Source organism: Sturnira hondurensis, unplaced genomic scaffold, assembly GCF_014824575.4.
Source record: "Sturnira hondurensis isolate 20B ecotype Veracruz unplaced genomic scaffold, ASM1482457v3 Scaffold0009314, whole genome shotgun sequence".
NCBI lineage: Eukaryota > Metazoa > Chordata > Mammalia > Chiroptera > Phyllostomidae > Sturnira > Sturnira hondurensis.
Genome location: NW_028081945.1, coordinates 2,315,987 through 2,338,441, shown reverse-complemented (window position 1 = coordinate 2,338,441; position 22,455 = coordinate 2,315,987). Strand labels below are relative to the sequence as shown.

General features: G+C 35.5%; 1 protein-coding gene across 4 annotated transcripts in view; it reads right to left on the bottom strand.

Moving 5' to 3' along the window:
• ORC5 (origin recognition complex subunit 5) overlaps positions 1-22,455 on the bottom strand; it is a 91,694-nt gene that overhangs the window by 7,726 nt on the left and 61,513 nt on the right. For all 4 annotated transcript variants that reach the window (XM_037057076.1, XM_037057075.1, XM_037057078.1 and 1 more), the window contains one exon: positions 1,590-1,702. In XM_037057076.1, the coding sequence (XP_036912971.1) occupies positions 1,590-1,702 (113 nt within the window). The remainder of the gene's footprint in view (positions 1-1,589; positions 1,703-22,455) is intronic.

Below are 22,455 nucleotides of genomic sequence, written 5' to 3'. Positions count from 1 at the left end.
TGCATTCAAAATAAAGAAGTGCACTCCTCTGGATGTGTCTAATATCACTGATGCTACGGATTACGTGATGCCCAATTCAGTTAGGTTCACTGTATATGCACCATATTGGGCACTGACAAACCTCTGTCCTATTCATGGTTATCTTGGGGCACGGCCCAGCATATTCACAGCAGTGACAAAAGCCCTGAAATGAAGATATTTCATTCAAAAGTTATGCCTTTGATAGAGTCTCTTATATAGAGAGTTATTAATATTGTTGTTTGGAAAAAGAAAGTTACTGCCTTATAGTTACACTGAATACATTAAAAAATGTTTTGCTCAATTTATTCTGTGTAAAATTTTGCTCAGTTTTATCATAACAACACATTTCAAAATCTTCATTTTATGTTTTTAGAGTTTACACATCAAAATACTTTAAATACCTGCATCATATTATCATTTTTGATTCACAAGAGGCTTTTAAGGTATAGCTGCCAAGCTGTACACTTCAGAACTTCAAATTGAAGATCTGAAAATCCATAATGTCAAACTCTGTTTTCAGTCTGGATAAAAAAATGTGTCATGCCTACATGTTATTAATTTTTAATTTTTAAATAAATGTAAATACCTTCATGATTAATTTTAAAAGGATATTAAAATAAAATCTTCATATTCAAAAAGGCTGGGAAGCACTGTCTTACGGATTGTCTTCTTCCACATACCAGTCTACACACACGTCACCTCTTCTATCACAAATCCTAACAGGTCGTTATCCAGCAGCGACCATGAGATGAAGTTATTTATTCATGCAAATGGCTAGAACATTTTCCACAACAGTAAATACACTTCTTTGCGAGGAAACTCATTACATTTTTAGATAGTCCTCATTTTGCCACAGTTCTTTCCTAGAACTTGTAAGGCTCTACAATTACTCAGAATTAGTTTCATCCATTTTGCACATGACAATCCTGAAATACTTGACATAGTTACCATATCCTTCCTAAGGCTTTTTTCTCACACCCCGCCCCTCAGCCAGGGATGTGACACGGTTCCTCATTCTAACACTGTCCTCATGACTCCTCAGCATGTACCTGTTTGTCAATGCCCCTCTTAAAACTCCAAGCACAGCATAGCATAGCACAGCACAACAGAGCACATCAGATTTGACCAGCCTAGGGCAACACATAGTAGACAGACCTATTACATCCCTTAAATGAGACACTAGCATTTTTAAAACCTTATAGTCAGCTTCAATACTCAGAACTTCAGCCAAACCTCCCCTACTCTGTCTGAGTACATATGAATTTTTTTGTAGCAAACTGTCTGTTAAATCCTACCTTGCTACTATGGGACCATTATTCCATTCTGTTAAGGTCCTTCAGAATCTAGATTTTTGCCATCTAACATATTAGCTAATTCTCTCAATTTTATGTCATTTATAAATTTGATGAGAAGATTCATTCTACAGTGAAACTTATTCATTCTTAGCACTTCAATGATCTTTTCTTGTTTAAATGACTAATTGCATTTGGAAGAACATAAATTTTTACATTTAGTATATAATTTACACAATTAAAGACAGTTTATGGTCATTGCCATTCTATGCTTACCTAGCAATAGCTCTGATGAAGTCCAGAGACACTGTGCATTTGTATTTTGGTCCATCAAGCTGGTCGTCATGGCCAACCAGGGTCAACAGCTGCAGGGTCACTAGAGAGGTAATCTAAACATAAGAAAGCATTTTTATGAGAAAATGTTGCAATGAGATTACACAATGTCCTTTTTCTAAAACATTTTACAGCTCCTTTGATAAAGACATATAACTAAATTCATAAGAATATTTGCAAAGAATGTCACCACTTTCAAAAATGTATACACAAATTTGTAGATATGCCTCAAGTCCTAGTTAAACTAACAGTCTTTAAGGATTTCACAAGAGACAGCTTTGTTTCATTAATGACTCATACATGACTGCTACCCTTTAAAAACTACAAATAAAGCACATTCCTTCTCTCTATATAAGGATTTTATGGAGTTCCTATCTAAATACCTCAGAATATCAAATCTGCATTCCCTTGAAAATAAGCAGTTAAAACGTAAATGTGGGGCTTTTTCAAAGTTGGATAGCAGCTGGTTACATGAACAAAAAGTAATACATTCTTTAGACCTGGACTTACTCTCGCTTTAAACATTGTTCACTAATTAGGTAGTCAGGAAACACCAGAAGATTAATCCAAACTAAAAAAAACCCCAAAGGTTTGCTATTGCACTCAAGGAAATGCCTAAACTGCACCTTCAGGTGAATGTGATCCTAGTTAGAAGGTCTGAAGAAATACAGAAATGAAGAATAAAGAAACTGGTAAATATGATGATATATCTAAATGAATTTGCCTGTATAGATTATAACAATAATGTATTATGAGTTTACAAATAAGATATTGGAGAAAATAAAGTTTAAATGTGCTAAGGTCCTGTGGCATCTGAGAGAAAATTAAAAGTACTCATTAAATTTAAACTTTAGTAATTTAAATATGAATAAGTACTTACTTACATTATAATTTTTAAAGTAACAACTAAGAGAATAAAACAAGAGTGTGTGCTTGTAAATTAGTAGAGGGTGAAAAACTGAATTATAAAAATAATTTAAAAAGAAACAAAAACAGTTCGGACAAATATGAAATATAAGACTTCCAGTCAAGATGATGGCATAGGTCAGTAAACAAGGTTTGCCTCCTTGAACAACTACACCAAAATTGAAATAAAACCGTGGAACAACCATCACTCAGAATCATCAGAAACTGAGCTGAGTGGAAGTCTGACAACTACTGAATTAAAGAAACCACATTTATCAGACTGGTAAGGGGGGCGGAGATGTGGAATGGGCTGGAACCACATCCATGCATGGTGGACAAAAATTCGGGAGGGATATCTCAGAAGCAGTAAGTCCCAGACCCACACCAGGCCCCCCCAAGCCCAGGGTTCCAGTGCCAGGAATATAAGTCCCCATAACTTCTGGCTGCAAAACCCAGGGGGGATTGAGTCTCTGGAGGAAAGTTTCTGGACTTCCAGGCAGTTCCTCTTAAAGAATCCACACAAGGACTTAGTCACTCACTCCATCAGAACTCTGGCACAGGGGTAGCAGCTTGAAAGGCACCATCAGCATACAGGGAGGAGATGAAGTGTCTGGCATCCAGGTGAGAGCCGGGGGACAGCTTTCTCCAGACAGGAAAGTGAGCGGAGGCCATTTTCCCTTTTCTGAACCCTCTCCACAAAGAACCAGAGTCGGCAGATGGGTACCATATCTGAGACTCCATCAACCACACTAACACTGTTAGCCCCACCTAGGAGATACCCGGAGGCACCATCTCACCCAACTTATAGGCCCACCCAAGCTGTTAACAGTGACTTTCCCATATGAATGGGTGGTCTTGGTTCATGATTCACAACTTCCTAAATCCTCTCAAACAAGCAAGAACCAGCCTCAGTGAGCTCCCAAACCGCCTACCTCTAGTTAAGTGGCCTCAGTCCCCGCAGAAGCAGCCATCTCAGATTGCAGTGTACAAAGGCAAAGTGGCAAAGAGGCAAAGTGGCCTGGGGCAAAAAACAGATGGAGGCTGACTTTGGCCTGCACAACCTGGGAAACCCCAGAGTCTATGGACCCAGTGGACAGCTACAGATGACATCGGAACACCACCACCTTGCCGCTGCACAGCTAATATTCCACAGAGGGCAGTGGTTGGTGGTCAGTGGTCATGGCCTGTCCTTGAAGCTGACTGGCCTGGGTAAATCCCTCCCACTGACCTGCCAATAGCAATTAAGGCTCAACTACAAGAGGAGGGTATACTCAGCTCTCACAAAGGGAACACCCTGAGTACCCAGCTTGTGTGATAGGGGAGTCTGTGCCACTAAACCCTACAGGACACCTACTACAACAGGCCACACTAACAAGACAGTGAGTCATGGCAGCTCTACCTAATACATAGAAGCAAACACAGGGATGCTGCCAAAATGAGACAAAGAAACACGGCCCAAAGAAAATAACAGATCAAAACTCTAGGAAAAGAGCTAAATGAAATAGAGATAAGCAATCTATCAGATGAAAAGTTCAAAACACTTATAAGGATTATCAGGATGCTCAAGGAACTTAATGAGGACCTCAACGGCATAAAAAAGATCCAGTCAGAAATGAAGGATACACTAACTGAAATAAAGAACAATTTACAGGGATACAACAGTAGAGTGGGTGAAGCTGAGAATCAAATCAATGATTTGGAACATAAAGAAGCAAAAAACAACCAATCAGAACACGAAGAAGGAAAGGGAATCCAAAGAAATGAGGATAGTGTAAGCAGTCTGTAGGACAACTTTAAGTAATCTAACATTCACGTCATAGGGGTTCCAGAAAGATAAGAGAAAGAGCAAGAATTAGAAATCTATTTTTAAAAAAAAAAGAAGAAAGAAAACTCCCCTAACTTGGTGAAGGAAAGAGAAACAAAGTCCAGGAGGCACTGAATACCAAACAAGATGGATGCAGAGGCCTACTCCAGAATACACCATATTTAAAAGACAAAGATTAAAGGTAAAGAGAGAATCTTAAAAGCAGCAAGAGAAAGGCAGATGTTTATCTATAGGAGAATTCCCCTAAGACTGTCAGCTGAGGAGCTTCCAGCCAAGATAGGGGCATAGGTAGATATGCTTCACTTCCTCACACAACCAAAAGAAGGATAACAACCAATTTAAAAACAAAAAACAACCAGAACTGCCAGAAAATTGAACTGTATGGAAGTATGAAAACCAAGGAGATAAAGAAACATTCATCCAGACTAGCCAGAGGGGCAGAGATGGGCAGCTGGGGCAGAGAAATAATAGGGTGAGGCAGTAGGTGGTACAATGGGCAGGTGAGGGGGCAGGTGAGGGGGCAGCTGGCAGACTGGGTAAAGTTAAAGGAGTTCATCATCACAAAGCCCTTACTATATGAAATGTTAAAGGGACTTATCTATTAAAAAACATCATAACTAGGAAGAGTTAAATAATGACAAATTCACACATCAACAACTGAACCTAAAAAAAAACACACCCAAAAACCAAAAAGAAACTAAGCAAATAATTAGAACAGGGAGAGAATCACAGAAATGGAGATCAAATGGAGGGTTATCAGTGGAGAGGGAGCAGAAGGAGAATGGGGGAAAAGGTACAGGGAATAAGAAGCATAATTGGTAGGTACAAAATAGACGGGGGATTGAGAATAGTATAGGAAATGAAGAAGCCAAAGAACTTGTATGTATGACCTACGGACATGAATTAAGGTTGGGGGAATGCAGGAGGGAAAAGGGGCACAGAATGGAGGGGGGCAAAGGGGGGAAATTAAGACAACTGCAATAGCATACTCAATAAAATATATTTTAAAAAACACTGTCAGCCTATTTCTTAAAAGAAACTTTGCAGGCTAGAAGGGACTTGCAAGAAACATTTAAAGTCATGAAAAGCAAGGATCTACAGCCATGACTGCTCCACCTAGTGAAGATATCATTTAGAATTGAAGGACAGATAGTTTCCCAGACAAGAAAAAACTAAGGGAGTTCATCATCACCAAACCATTATTATATGAAATCTTAAAGGGACTTACTTAAGAAAAAGAAGATCAAAACTATGAAAAATAAAATGGCAATAAATATATACCTAACAATTAAATCTAAAAAACAAACTAAGCAAAGAAGAACAACAGAGACAGAATTACGGATACAGACAGCATTTGATGCCTGCCTGATAGGAAGGGTGTATAGGGGAATGGGTGAAGAGGTGAGAGGATTAATAAGTACAAACAGGTAGTTGTAGAATAGTCATGAGGATATAAAGTACGGTGCAGAAAATGCAGTAGCCAAAGAAACTGTATGTATGACCCAGGGTCATAAACAAGTATGTGGGGATTACCTGAGGGAGTAGGGAATGCTGAGTGGGGGGCACCTGGTGAAAAATTGGGACAATTATAATAGCCATAATCAGTAAAATAAAAAATATGAAATATAAAACAAGGTAATAGATATAAACAAACAAAATTACAACAATAATTGTATGTAAACTAACTGAAAAAATAAATCCAACTATATAATGCTTAGAGAGATACATCTAGAACAGAAGACAGGAAAAGTAAAAGTCAAAAGATAGAATATGATCCATCAAATACTAACAAAAAGAAAAATGAAGGTATATTAACACAGACAAAACTGATTTTAAAAGAGATCTAAAGAAAGGTTCACTTAATAATGATATAATACAAGCCTTGAGCTCCTATGTCTTACAATATGAGTTGTCTGAGATCTTTGAAGGGATGAGATCCTATGAAGGGATGAGACAGAAAAGGATGGGAAGCCAAGGAATATGGGAGTCTTTGGGGGAGAGTAAGTACTGCTGAAAAGTCAAGACAAACTTGTATCATTCCCAGTTTAGAAACAGGTAGGAACCATGATGAAAGCAGGCCTGAAATTTTAACAAATGGAAGACAGAGAAAAGCATTAATACAATCTCTCCTATGGCAAATATATTCATTAACTTCAATCCTTCCTATTTTTCTATAAGGGATTCATGTGCTAAAGTAGGTTAATAATAGTCATTTGAAACACACACATTAATCTCCCTTTACTATTAAAGGCAGGTTTCTTTAGTACTTCTTTCTCTATTAATATAAAAGAAACCATTGATTACCTTACCTTTTATTTTGCCAGTGGCATTTCCATATTATGCTTATGATTTCTACTTTTCTGTATTCAAATACCCTCGTACATTTAATCAATTATTTAACTCAAATAATGTACTAAATTACTCTTCCATGTTTTTTCAAAAACACAAAATCTGCCCTTAATTAAGTTAAAATTTCAAGAATATTTTCAGATATCATCTAGTTTTATTACTGTTACCATATTAGTTACAACAAATTTCCAAAGACAGTAAGTTGAACTAGACAGTCCCTTGAAGTCACTCAATTCTACCAGAATTCCATGGATAAATTAATCATGTAAATTGTGCAAAGAATACAGTATCACTTCAAGATGTAGAGTTCAAAAGGCATTTCCAAAATACTAAGATAACTGCTAAATTCTGTGGGGGAAGGGTCTGATTTAGGAAAAGCTAACACAAAAAATTTAAACCAAAATGAAGCAACTCAATTGGAATGTGATTTTTCACATTAAAAAAAATGTCAGTTTCAGAGATTTGTTACTCCTTGGTCTTGTATGAACAAAAACAACACGCAAATACAGAGTTGAGGAGAACATTACATGAAGCACTGTACAAATGTATTACCAATGTAAAAGTACTATGCCAGTTTATTAAAATACTGCTGTTGGCCCCAAAGATTAACTTATGTGGCCAAGATTTTGAAACTCAAACATATTAATTTATACCTATACAAAAAGTTCCAGAAAAAATATACACAACTTTGGGGAATTTCTATATATGCTTAAGTACAAAAATATTCACCTTCCTCTCCATTATCCAATTCCTAAAATTATTAAGTCTTTTTGCAATTGCATATTCATGCAACTCTTGAGGACTTGCTCTAGGTACTATGCATTCAAAGATAAATAGATCACAAAAAATATTTATTTATTTCCTTGCCCAAATTTAAGTGTTCATGACAATGTGATGAAGTCATATCTCCACACTGGCACTAATACCTAAACAGCTTGATAGGGTCCATAGGTCCACAGGCACACAGTAGAAGTTTAGTTAGTGAAGGTACTGGGGACCAGATTCTTAGTGTCATCTTGGTTTTGTATGTATGCATGTGAATGCAGAATGTGGAGGTGGGACCAACTGCTGTAGTAGCCATTCCTGTTATTAGGGCCCCACATGCAGAGAGAGATTTAGAGTAAGGCTTTAGTCCCAGTAAAGAATTAATTTTTTGTTCAAAAAGAATAATTTGGAATATTTTATAGCCAATAAAATCAATGCTCTAGAATGACAATCTTTGTTGGAGAAAAGCTCTCTAACTGTAAAACAGCCCTGGCTGGTGTGACTCAGCGGATTGAGCACCAGCCTGTGAACCAAGGGGTTGCTGGTTCGTTTCCCAGTCAGGGCACATGCCTGGGTTGCGGGCCAGGTCCCCAGTGTGGAGGACACAGGAGGCTACCACACATTGATGTTTCTCTACCTTTTTCTCCTTCCCTCTCCTCTCTCTAAAAATAAGTAAATAAAATCCATAAAAATCACGGTAAACCTACTTAAATATGCTAAAATGTTTTTTAGCACCTAGTTATAGAAGGCTTCTTCTCATGCAATTAAGCTTTGAATTACCCTGGAACATATTTCATAAGTACTAAACCTAAATACTAAACTAAACCAAATGAATAACCAAACTAAAGAACCTAAACTGAAGGGTTAGAAAGAGAAGAAAAATACAAAAAGACTTTTTCTCCAGACAAGATGGCACAGATTCTTCCATGCTAAGCACAACCAAAGAAGGGCTCTGCAAGGTAGAAAAAGGAAGGTAGACTGCACAGGGACCTAAGACTGGAGGAAAGATGTAGAGGTAAGGAATCTTGTGACTCTCCATCCAACAGCACAAGGTGACCGAAGTCCAGTATCCTTCAATCCCCAATTTAGAAGAGAAAGCTATGCAGGTAAGTTCATTCTTCCCCTGGACTTAACAGGAATCCTGCCAGAAAGAAATGAAAATTGTGAATTCTGTATCTCAAAAAACTATCCATCTTGAATAAAGTAGAGGGAAAAAACTCCTCATGGGAGAAAAAAACTAAATCTGTTACTAGCAGACCTACATAAAGAAAGTTCTTCAAACAAAAAGGAAATGACAAAACAAAGAACCTTAAGCATTAAGTTCTGAAAGACAGCTTGGTAGAAGAGTAGAAATAGGGATAAATCAAATAGACTATCTCCTCCTAAGTTTTCTACATCATATTTGATTAAAAAGTAAACCACTACCTGATACTCTTAAAGAGTAGAGATGTAAAGAAATCTAAATGGAAGTGAGGGTACCATACTTCACTGAGAGAGGAGAAACATTGATACCACTTATAAAACTAAATATGCAATTACCATATTGCCCAGCGATTGTACCCTTGGACATTAATCCCAAAGAAGTGCATGTTCACACAAAAACCTGTACATGAATGTTCACAGTAATTTTATTTGCAATAGCCAAAAAACTGGAAAGAACCCAGATGTCCTTTGATGGGTGAATGGATAAGCAAACTGTGGTACATTCATATCATGGAATATTTACTCCGCAATAAATAATAATGAAGCATTAATATACACAATAATTTAGATGAATATCAAAGGATTTAATTAGACTGAGGAAAAAAACAACCTCACAATTTACTCACTATATAATTATGTTTATATAAATTCTTGAAGTGACAAAAATTTTAGAGGTGGTGGTTAATAGCCACCAAGGATTGAGGGCAAGGGCAGGAGGAAGGGGTGGTTGTCAGAGGAGGGTCCTTGACAGGAATGGCCCTGGCCTGTACCTTGACTGGGGTGTCAGATACACAATCTTACACATGGAGTGAAATTTCACATAATCAAATATGCACACACATATGCAAAAGTAAATACATGTAAAACTGGGAAATCTGAGTAAGATCAGTGGACTGCATCGATGCCAATTTTCTGGTTATGATATTAGTTTTTTAAGATGTTAGCACTAAAGGAATCTGGGAAAAGGGAACATGGGAAGAGAGAGCCCATATTATTTCTTACAACTGCATGTGAATTTACAATTACTTCCAAAACTGTTTAATTAAAAAATACACGAGAAAAATTTTTTTAACTTTTATGGTGATGCATGTTAACTAGACTTATTATAATGATCATTTCACAATATATACAAATATGGAATCATTATTTATACACTTGAAACTAACAATGTTATGTCAATTATTACCTCAATAAAAATATAAACTGATAAAATACATAAAACAAAGAGGGCTTTCAGAAAGACTTTATAATGTGCCAGAATAAATTTTACTCAAAATGTTTAAGTATCTTTGAAGTTATAATAATCTACTTGTATAAATAAAACATTTTTTGACCCTAATTTACGGGATTTTAAAGAAACTACCTGATAAAATATTTCTCAACATGGGCAAATTAGAGAATGTTCATTATTTCATATTGATATATTACTGGGGTGAGGCAACATGGGTGTTAAGTTTATAGATTTTTACAAATTTTCTTCTTAAAAAGTCAGATGATTACTTATGACTTGTGGTTCAGCTGCAAAAGGGGTTTGCAACTGCTGGTTTCATGTTGTGAGCCCATAAGGCTGCTATAAACATGTGGCTTGTACAACTTAACTCTATAGGACAGGATTATTGTAAAACTATTACATAAACCTGAGTGTTATTACATTTTCCCAAATTCTACTGTTTCCTTTCCTTTTTTCTTTTAAAATAGAAGATTTTTTTGTGAGCTATAAAAATCAACTGCACTCCACATTTATTAAAAACGGAAATGTTCCAATGTAAAAATTATTACCAAATAAAATTCAGAGCTAGCCTATCAGGACTAGCTGAAAATCAATGACTCGTTTTACAGATGAAAAAACGCACGTCATAAAAGGATAAATGACATTATCAGTCCCTATTCAGTTGCCCCAAACAAATAGGTTGAGGCACTTAAACAGATGCTCTAAAATTATTTAATCCAAAAGCCCCAATGAAAAAAAAATAGCACATTTACCATGCTAGAAAATAACAACAATTTTAAATTAAGCACTGAATCTTAAGAATGCTTAATATATTAAAAAATGTAATGCCTCATTTTGGGTGTTGATGAATATTAAAGGTGGTCTGCCAAACTGCAATCAGTGCTTTTTTCTTCTATTGCCCTTCAAACACACATGTAGTCTTGTATCCACGCCTTCCCTCAGGATCTAGCAGAGGATATGGACAAAATTTGAGAGAGGGGGTAAAAAAAGCAATGAGAACTAGTTAATATCAGGGCCGTGGGTAATTAGCAGTGTAGGGATTAGAATTTATCCAGGCACTCAACTGTTTATGGTATCAGTAAGATATCCAGTTAACAGCAGGCTAGTAACTAAGTTTTGGGGAATCAACTTATACGTGTTTGGACGGTGGAAAGGAGTGAGAATCCATGCCCCTAACCCCTGCATTGTTCAAGTGTCACCTGTAATTTCTTCAGTCCTCATAACAACCCTGCCATGAGTTAAGTACTAAAAATAAATCTTTTTTTTCCAGATGGGGAAACAACTTCAGAAAGGTTAGTAAATGTTCAGGGTCACTGAGGTAACAGCAGCTCTGGATTTGAATACCATCTGAATTCAAATCCCATATTCCTCATACCACCCCAAATAGGGAGCTGCAGAACCCAGGCAAGAGGTAACTTTGTTGGGAGAGACAAAGTCAAGTTTCACAGAATAAGTGAGTAAAATGACAGCTATGGAAGCATTCTACATTGAAAGGGGTTATACTATGAATATGCAGGAGGTTAGAAATGGCAGCAGCACAGTGTAGAAAAATAACCTTAAGTGAAAGTGCAGGATAAAGGGTAAGAAAATATCTCAATATAGGCAAATATCGTGCCCAGGGACAATCCCGTGAACAAAATGACCTGATATGAGGTATCTGATATCACCAAAGTAAAATACTAATGTGACTGTTCAAGGAGCACATACAGAGGGCCCAGAGACATATGAAAGGATGCTCAGCATCACTAGCCATCAGATATATACAAGTTAAAACCACAGTGAGATACCACTTCACACCAGTCAGAATGGCCATCATAAACAAATCAACAAAAACTGTGTTGGAGAGGATGCAGAGAAAAGGGAACCCTAGTGCACTGTTGGTGGGAATGCAGACTGGTGCACCCACTGTAGAAAACAGTATGGATTTCCTCAGAATAGTAAAAATGGAACTGCCTTTTGACCCGCCAATTCCACTGCTGGGATTATATCCTAAGAACCTTGAAACACAAGTCCAAAAGAACCTTGGGATCCATAGGGATCCAAAAGCATCCCAATGTTCATAGCAGCACAATTTACAATAGCCAAGTGCTGGAAGAAACCTAAGTGCCCCTTAGTAAATGAGTGGATTAAAAAGCATGGTACAATTACACAATGCATATGATGCAGCAGAGAGAAAGAAGGAGCTCCTACCCTTTGTGACAGCAAGGATGGAACTGGAGAGCATTATGCTAAATGAAATAAGCCAGGCAATGAAAAACAAATACCATATGATCTCACCTATCACTGGAACCTAATCAACAAAACAAACAAGTAAGCAAAATATAACCAAAGACATTGAAATTAAGAACAAACTGACAGTAACCGGAGGGGAGGTAGGAGAGAATAATGGGGGGAAAGGGGAAAGAGTTTTACCTAAGAGGGGTAGGACTGAGGGCAGGAAATGGGGATGGCTGGGGTGTGGGGGAGTGGTGGAGAGAAATGGAGACCATCCTACTTAAATAACAATTTTAAAAAGTAAAAAGAAAATAAAAGAAAAAAAAACAAGTTGCACACACACATAAAATAAAATACTAATGTGAAATGTATTCACCTAAAGATTTAACTTTTTATAAGTCAGACTGCATACTGTATTAGACACAAAATTACTGTTTTTAAGGTTTAACTTTTAAAAGATAAGTAATTCAAGGAGGGGAATGAAAGCACAATTTCTTAAAATCTGAAATTATTAGACAACTGAAAATGTTCTCCCAATGCAAAATTTGTTATATATTTGTGGATTAAAGATCATTTACAAGAAAATTTGTGACTACAGATCACACAATGTATACTAATAATTAAATAAATTAGGTTAGTATAAATATTAACATTTTAAAAAGCAAAGGCAATAAAAAGATCTTTCCTGAAATACTGGAATAATTTTGATTATTTTAATTACTTAAATAAATTTATAAACTTATGGGGAAATTATTACTGCCTTTCTTGGTTTCTGCTACCTATGAAGATATAATGTTTTGCCAATAATTTTCAGATTTGAGGGTCCATAACTGTTTTCCACAGCTGCTTTTTTGTCTATTGTATCAAGTTCAAATTCAAATTAATAAAATTCAAGTAAATAAGAAAGTAGCCTAGGGAATAGATTTTCTTTTTCAAAGTGGGGATTTAGGATTTGTGCTAGGAAGTACCAAACAAATGTTTTTTTTTAAGCTGTACTGAAAGTCAGTGACTTCACCTCTAAGTTTTAGTCATATGTTTCCATTAACAGTTTTCCTCAAAATATAGAGTTCTTGGTTTAAAAATAAACAAAACTTCCTAAAATTTTAAGCATCTTGCTATTGGAGAGAATGGTATTTCCCTAATTTTTTTTACAAAAATCGTTATTGTATTTTTCCATTACCATTTACTTCCCTTATATCCTCTTTCCCCCAATCACCACACTGTTGATTATTAGCAGCATACTGACACTAATTATAAGACTTGACTTGACTTTACCATTAAAAATCAACCTAATTCAAATCCAAAGTATTTCCCTCTGATCAGCTCCTATGGTATGACTGATGCATTCACAAGTAAAAAGAAAAAATGAAAACTTCCTTACACATAAGATTTTTTTAATTTACACTTTAAATGGGGTTCTGCAATATTTGCTTAGTTAATCTTTATTCTGTGTACTATTATGTTCTTTGTTCTCATCTGTGTAGGGGATGAGCTGATTAGTCTTAACAATAGGAGTTCATGTACCACGGTGAGGATTTTTTTCCCTTAATCTGAGAGGCAGTCACTAACAAGCTTCAGCTGGAAGTAAGTGCTTGATGTTAAAACAGTGTGAACCTGTTCCCAGGCTAATAAACTATGTTCATTCTGCCAAAAAACAAAATCAATTTACAACTGTAATTAATTTTGAACATGCTCATTATTTTTGTACTTGCAAAGGTTGGTATATATGCCAATTGATTTGTGAAACAGTCTATCCTGCCTGTCCTGAAGGAACTTTACAATCAGAAACATTAAATAATTTAAATTTTAAAAAAACCTCAATGTGTGATATGTCAGTGTATGAGGGTCAACCCAACAAGCACTACATTTGATCTGATTTCAGGTGATGCAATAGTTCATGAGTATGTGGCATGTAACAGGCAAGTTCAAATGACATTTTTACACTTACAAGGTAGCGGTGAGGAGTGCAGCAACGGAAGAGAGAGGCAAATACTCTTAAAGCTATTCAACCTAAAATCATCACCTCTGGAAAATCATCTTTTCAATTTCTAGTTCCCCCCCAAAAAAGGCAGGAAGTAGACTGTTAATCTACAAATATGCTCAGATGGAAGACAAAAAGTGACATATATATTATACAGAGGTAAATTAAAGATGACACCTCCCATCTCTGGAACCTGTTAGCATACAAATGACTGTAAACCTCTAGTGCTCAGGAAGACCATAATGATAGGCTTAACGGAATAGAAAGTCACTGAGTGAGTGAATCTCATATCCAAGGCACTGTGCCAGAGTCACAAAATTAAAAGACAAGGTCTTTGTCCTCAAAGAGTCCAAGGTACTGGGGAAAAATACAATAAATAGCAATAACAATGTGAGAACTATGCTAGAGATATGTAGAAATGCAAATATGTGATTATTATAGAGAAGTGAATGACTACGAGGAAGGGAGGCAAAAGGTAAATTCATTGAGAAATGACATTTGGGGGATGAACCATGAAGCATAAACGAGAGCTCAACAGTGGTAGAGAAACAACACAAAAGAAAAACTGGTGGGTTTTAGGGAAGAAACAGCTTATTGTGAATGGTGTACAGGGTGAATGAAGGAAGTGGTAGAAAATGGGGCCAGTCTGTGAAATACATTGCAAGAAATGCTATGGAATGTAGGCTTAATTTTATAGAGGATGTAATTCATTTAAAAAGTAAAAAATGAGACCAAATTAAAAAAAATTACTGATGAATGTACGGAAGATGAATTCGAAACTGTTTGTTGACAGGCAGACCAGATAGGATGCAGTGCAAGTCTAAGAAATAATGATGCTATGGATTTAAGAAGTGGCAGTGGGGTTGGAAAGAAAGGAGTAAGTTTAAGAGACATTTGTATTTAGGAGGAAAAACAGACTGGACTTGCTGACCAACCAACTAAATGGAGTGGAAACAAAAAAGGGTTCAGAGATAATTTCCCCATTTAACTAAACTAAAAACTAAAAAACATGTTGTTTTTCTAGCACCTAATTGTACATGCCACAAAAGTATGCACTTAGTAAAGAACAAGTAATAATGACTAGATTTGAAATCTGAAAAAAAAAACAGGAAAATGTTTATGGAATAATTTGGTTTGGCACATTTAGGTATTATTGTTCAGGCAAAAATCTGGGTCCAGAGCTAGAGGATACCGGCTAGAAATACAAAATACAAAAGATATCAGTGTACACATATCACGTGAAGCCAGGGAAGTAGGTAAGGCATATCCAGATAAGCCTAGTTACTTTTCTTATTCATACTTATAGGGACATGATTACTTTCTATTTTAAGAATTCAACTCTCCATCACCATTCACAGTACCCAAGGTGAGGGAGCAACTAGGTTCTATAGTGACCTAGGACTGAGGACCCTAATTTCTCATCTAGGGAAAATGACAAGGACTTTTCTGCAATACCAACTACTTAAATATGTCTACGTATAGGCAGGTGAGGCCAGTCTCCCCCAAAGAACTCCAAATAGTTGTGACCTGACAAGGAATGAAGACAATTTTTCATTGGAAACCATTTCCTTAAGCACCAACATTTCTTTTAAAAAAGATTTTATTTATTTATTTTTAGAGAGGGGGAAGGGAGGAAGAAAGAGGACAGAAACATCAATATGTGGTTGTCTCTAGCATGCCCCCTACTGGAGACCTGACCTGCAACCCAGGCACGTGTCCTGACTGGGAATTGAACCACTGACCCTTTGGTTTGCAGGCCAGTGCTCAATCCACTGAGCAACACCAGCCACGGCTCTTTTATTTATCTTTTTATAGGACATCTATAAATATAAATATCTGTATTTATATATTTATAGATATTTATAAATCTATATATTTAAAATATATTTAAAATATATTTTAAAATGTAGCACACTTCCATAATGTAGATTTTCCCAAATTACTTATCTCCTACCTCATTTTGTTAAAACTCCTTTTCGCCCTGGCTGGTGTAGTTCAGTGGGTGGAGCGCGGGCCTGCGAACCACATGATAGCAGTTTGATTCCCAGTCAGGGCACATGCCATGGTTGCAGGCCAGTTCCCAGCAGGGGACTCACGAGAGGCAACTATACACTGATATTTCTCTCCTTCTCTCCTTCCCTTCCCCTCTATAGATAAATAAAATCTTTAAAATAAATAAATAAATAAATAAAAATTTAGAAAATTTAAAAATCCTCCTTTTCTAGGCATAAAGTTCCAAGGTTTTTGTTTGCCTATACAGTCACTATATTGACAGTACATATTTTCCTAAATAGGCATGTGCGAGCACATATCCACACAAACTTTTTTGTGTGTTTTCAGCAAAAAATCTGCCAAGTCAAATGAAACTTATTGATGTTAAAAACATTTCCTCAAAAATATGAATAAAAGGGATACATTTGGTATATTTATTAGAAACAAGCTTTGAGAAAGAGCTATAAAATATTGTCTACAAAATGAAGTTATCGATGTACTATTTATTCAAAAGTTGAAAGCCTACTGTATGCATTTTTAAAATCCTGTAAGCAGTATTTACATGTCACCCTTAAGCAAAGGTTCCATTTTTCTAGAGTTCAATAAAAATTTCTATTACTGGGCTGATAGATTCACAAAGGTAAAGTGGACACACTGAAGGAATTTAACACCAGATTTAAGGAAGACGTGAATAGGGAAAAAAACGGTGCTCTTTTAAAAAGGAAAACAAGACAACTTTTTTTAAAAAAAAGATTTTATTTATTTATCTTTCAACGGGAAGGGACGAAGAGAGGGAGAGAGATATCAATGTATGGTTGCGTCTCATGCTTCCCCTGCTGGGAACTGGCCTGCAACCCAGGGATGTGCCCTGACTGGGAATCGAATTGCGATACTCTGGTTCGCAGGTTTGCACTCAATCCACTGAGCTACGCCAGCCAGGGCCAAAGACAACTTTTCACTACTAGACAGGGGAGTAAAATATACCGTCCTTATTTATTTATTTGTTTGTTTGTTTATTTTGGTAACGATTAGTATTAGTATCCCTTACAACAGAAGTGCTGCTGGGGAAAAATCATAGATCAACTTTATCCTTTTCCAATATGAAACATCCCAAAAGTTTTCAAAATTCCCCTGAAACAGGCATCTATTGCACAGTGATGTGATGGCAGAACAGTGATGCATCCACACCAGGGAGAGGAGGGTATGACTCTCCTGCCCTGGTGGAGACTGAGCACCAGAGCTCTTCACTGCTAGAGAAGGGCCTACCTCTGTCAAACAACACCCTTGCTGTCCTATTCATCTGCTGAGTAGGTATTAAGGAAGGTTTCTTTATCATCTTGGGAATGGAATGCCTCACAATCTCACTAGTGGTAAAGAGAGAAAAAAACTCATAATAAGATTATTAGAAAATGTCAGCATTCAAGATACTTTCTGTGATTTACATAATTTACCTTAATAGCATAAAGTATTTAAGTATTATAGAGAAAGTGGAATACTAGCACAAGCCAAATGATGCACAGAGACACTGAAAAACAATAAATAGTGTTTCATCTTTAGAAAATATAATAGTGTCCAAGGAATTTGTTTTCAGGAAAACCGTCCTGTGTGTTCACCAACTTTAATACCTATAAAGATAATTCTCATACTCAAATCACTTTATGTGAATATATCATAGACAGATCTTAGGATATTACACTTTGTGTTTAACAGATTCAAATTCTTTTCTGATCAATATACAAGATCTATCTGGGAAAAGTCCAGCCATTGTTAATACAACAAGAACAGTTTGCATGACATTGATGTAACCTAGCAGCCAAGGAAAGTGGACTGGAATGCACATTAGGTGAACAATGACAACTTCACTGTACTAGTCAGTGGGCACAGTAGATGCTGCTGAGTGAGCAAATACACTGTGTAGCCATAGCATTCAAAATGACTGAGAAAGTAGAGCAATCAATCTGCATCAAATTTTGCATGAAGCTTGAACATTCCTCTGTGGAAACTATTCAGGTGATTAATTCATAAGGCTGCAACTATGGGCAACTGGAGATTGGCAGCTTCATCACAACCGTATTACTGCTCATGTATCCAGTCTTGTGCAGAGTTTTTTGGTGAAACATCAAATCACAAGGTGACTCAGCCTCCTTACAGCTCAGAGTTGGTACCTTGTGACCTCTGGCTTTTCCCTAAACTAAAGTCACCTTTGAAAGGGAAGAGATTTCTGACCATTGACGAGATTCAGGAAAATATGATGAGGCCACTGATGGCAACTGGGAGAACTGAGTGAGGTCCCAAAGCACCTACTTTGAAAATGCATCACTGTCCAATGTACAATGTTTCTTGTACCTTCTTCAATAACTGTCTATTTTTCATATTACAAGGTGATACTTTCTGGACAGACCTCATATGCATTCAATAGTATTTCATTAACTATGATTTCTGATATTATAAAACTAGTGTTTAATAAATGTTATTTTTAATAAAATATAAATCAGACATATTATACAACATATACAAATTTTTCAGGGCAAAGAAAATTATAAATCAAGTCTCTAAAAACAGTCATTTGGCTGAAGTGCTTTTGGTTAAAAATCTATAAAAATAATTTGAAAGATGTATATAAGAGTGATGAGTATAATACTTAATCATAAAGTATTTGAAAGTATAGCCATGTAACTTTTTAAGAGCCATGTAGGTTGTAATAGGTCACATACAATACACTATTTATTTGTTCATACATTAAGTTTCAAGTCTTAATATACCAATAAACATAACTCACTAGTTATAAATAAATTTAATTGATAAGTAGCAAAATTTAGTTATGACACAGGTATCAAACAATCATGTTCCACAACACTAAGTTCAAGGCATGTCAGAAGAAAACAGTCAACAAAAAGATTTATTCTTTTACTCAGAAGACACTTAAATACATAGATTATCAAATAACAGGGACTATCAATGTAAAAAATCCTACTTTTACTTAGTTATTTGAAGTATTTAAGTTAGTTTTCACTTAAGTATTCAAAGCAGATACTTCAGCACATACATCCACTCACTAAATACATATACACAGCACTAACTCTAGTACAAACTAGAATCTGGCAATCACCAAGTACAAAAGAAGGGGAGCGGAAGCCACAGACTGACTGTAAGATCCTTGAGGGCAGGAGTTCCATTCTCCTAAGAGAACACTTATGTATTCTCTTCACTCAACACAGTACCTGGCACACAGTAGGCCTTCAATAAATATCTCTTAAATGGAATGTTAAGTACAGAAAGAAAATTTAATTTCATCTAGGAAAAAAAGTAAAAACTGACTTTGATTTTGAAGCCTGAATTAGATTAAAATATTTTATTTTAAAATATTTTTGAGTTAAATAATATTCACAAAATCCTCTACTTTAAATTGGAAACTGTATAAATTTACTATACACCCATGTATATTTGAAGGGAAAACCCAAAAATCTGTTTATGATTGAATAAAATGTTGGCTGCCCTAATAAGCGTAGCAAAAGCATCTTCCTACAGCTATAGCAGAGATAAAGCATTTGCTTTGAAAAACTCTCCTAGATGAAATAACTAATCATTTTTCTTTCTGATTAATAACAAATTCATTTGGAAAATATAAAAAATAATTAGTTTAAATATATTCTGCATGGTTCATAAGCCAACACCCAAATGAGTAGAAAGCACAGATTATATAAATGTTACTACAGTTAATGTAATCTTTCTTAGAAAACATCAGCCCTGGCTGGTGTAGCCCAGTGGATTGAGCGTGGGCCTATGAATCAAGGGATCGCAGTTCGATTCCCAGTCAGGGCACATGCCTGGGTTGCCGGCCAGTTCCCAGCAGGGGACTCACGAGAGGCAACCATACATTGATGTTTCTCTCCTCTCCTTCCCTTCCCCTCTAAAGATAAGAAAATAAAATCTTAAAAAAAAAAGAAAACATCAAGTTGATTCATGATGACTAATTAAAATGATGTAACAAAACTAGTCCAAAAAATATTCCAATATCATGATTTACGTTCAAGAGCAAATAAATTATAAATGGAAATGTATATTTTTGAAACAATATGTTTGTACATTATACTTTGCTTCAAAATGAATTTTATACTTTTTTAAAAATACTTATTTATTATTAGAGAGAGGGGACAGGAAGGAGAAAGAGTGGGAGAGAAACATCAATGTGTGGTTGCCTCTCATGTGTCCCCTACTTGGGACCTGGCCTGCAACCCAGGCGTGTGCCCTGNGGCACGTGTCCTGACTGGGAATCGAACCACTGACNATAAATGTTACTACAGTTAATGCAATCTTTCTTAGAAAACATCAGCCCTGGCTGGTGTAGCCCAGTGGATTGAGCGTGGGCCTATGAATCAAGGGATCGCAGTTCGATTCCCAGTCAGGGCACATGCCTGGGTTGCCGGCCAGTTCCCAGCAGGGGACTCACGAGAGGCAACCATACATTGATGTTTCTCTCCTCTCCTTCCCTTCCCCTCTAAAGATAAGAAAATAAAATCTTAAAAAAAAAAGAAAACATCAAGTTGATTCATGATGACTAATTAAAATGATGTAACAAAACTAGTCCAAAAAATATTCCAATATCATGATTTACGTTCAAGAGCAAATAAATTATAAATGGAAATGTATATTTTTGAAACAATATATTTGTACATTATACTTTGCTTCAAAATGAATTTTATACTTTTTTAAAAATACTTATTTATTTTTAGAGAGAGGGGACAGGAAGGAGAAAGAGTGGGAGAGAAACATCAATGTGTGGTTGCCTCTCATGTGTCCCCTACTTGGGACCTGGCCTGCAACCCAGGCATGTGCCCTGACTGGGAATGGAACCAGCGGCCCTTTGCTTCACAGACCTGTGCTCAATCCACTGAGCTACACCAGCCAGGACTGCATTTTATACTTTCAAAAAAGGAAGTACCTTTAAGGACACTTAAATTATTTTTTCTTATTATATTATGTACAACTAAATATGAAGCCATTTCAAAACTAGATATTAATTATTAAAATAACAATGTAACTTGTCAATAACATACAAAGAACTATTTTTAAGGCACTATGCTCCTTTTAGCTATTTTTTAATATTAATTCAGAGTACACTGTTTCTTAATGTAGTAATGTAATAACTGCATTATTTTAAAACTTAAAAATTATAGAATTACAGTGAATTGCCATCAAAATTAATTTTTTGAAACATTAGCTGATTAAATAAGTTTAATAATATGTAATATAATACATGTCCCTAATTTTTTAAAACATAACTCTCCTTTTAAAAGTCACTTTAGAAAGCTGTAGTAATAATCTTAAAAATAAACAGCAACAATTCTATCATCTGGAAGAAAATAAAACATTATGGCTTAATATTTTAAATAAGACACTTGATGACAGTTGTAAAGTACTGTGTGTACTCCACTGCCTTCAGCTAACTACCAGATCATGGTGAGGGTGGGCAACAATAATCAACAGAGAATACAGAAATCACACAAATAAAATATATTAAAAATTTGCAAATAAACTATAATTTTTCTTCAAGAAAAAAGTAAAAAGGCATAACCTGTTCTAATATACCTCTGGAAAAAATAAACTGCCATTTTTCTTCAAGAAAAAAGGCATAACCTGGTTTTAATATACCTCTGGGGGAGGGGGAAGACAACTCAATCATATTTCTCTTAAAGATGATAAAACCTATTCAATAATATATCTCATCAAAGTGTTTTGAAAGTAATAATCTTTACCATTTCCTGCATGTAAATAGCACAGTTTATACATTCTATCCATGCTGAGAAGGAAAAAAAAAGAAAACACTAGAAATAAAGCTTTGTCATTAACAAGTTCAAGTATATATGGGACTACATTTATTTTATTTGAATGAAAAGCTTTAAAATGATCCAGGGTCATTTTTGCTTTACACAGTCAATTGCATAAAGCAAAAATCTTACAAGTCTAAGAAAATTTAAGAACCACATTTCAATTCAGTTAATGAGAATTATTATAACATAAAATTTAAATGCACTAACATCCTTTTATTCCCTTTTGAGATTAAAAAGTTAATAATAATTTTATTCAAAATTTATTTAAAAATAAAGAAATTCAGAAGAATACCAACTATAATATAATGCTATTATTACTACTACTGCTATGAATTTGAAAATTATTCTTAATTGCAATTTTAGTAACTTTAAAGATTCCTTATACTACTATCTTTATAAGCTTATTACAGAATAGATTTAGATGAAAAGAATTGGAAATAAACTTATGCTTCAAGAGATCTTAAACATATATACACATTTGATAAATTGATTATATTTAAAAATTATAAATA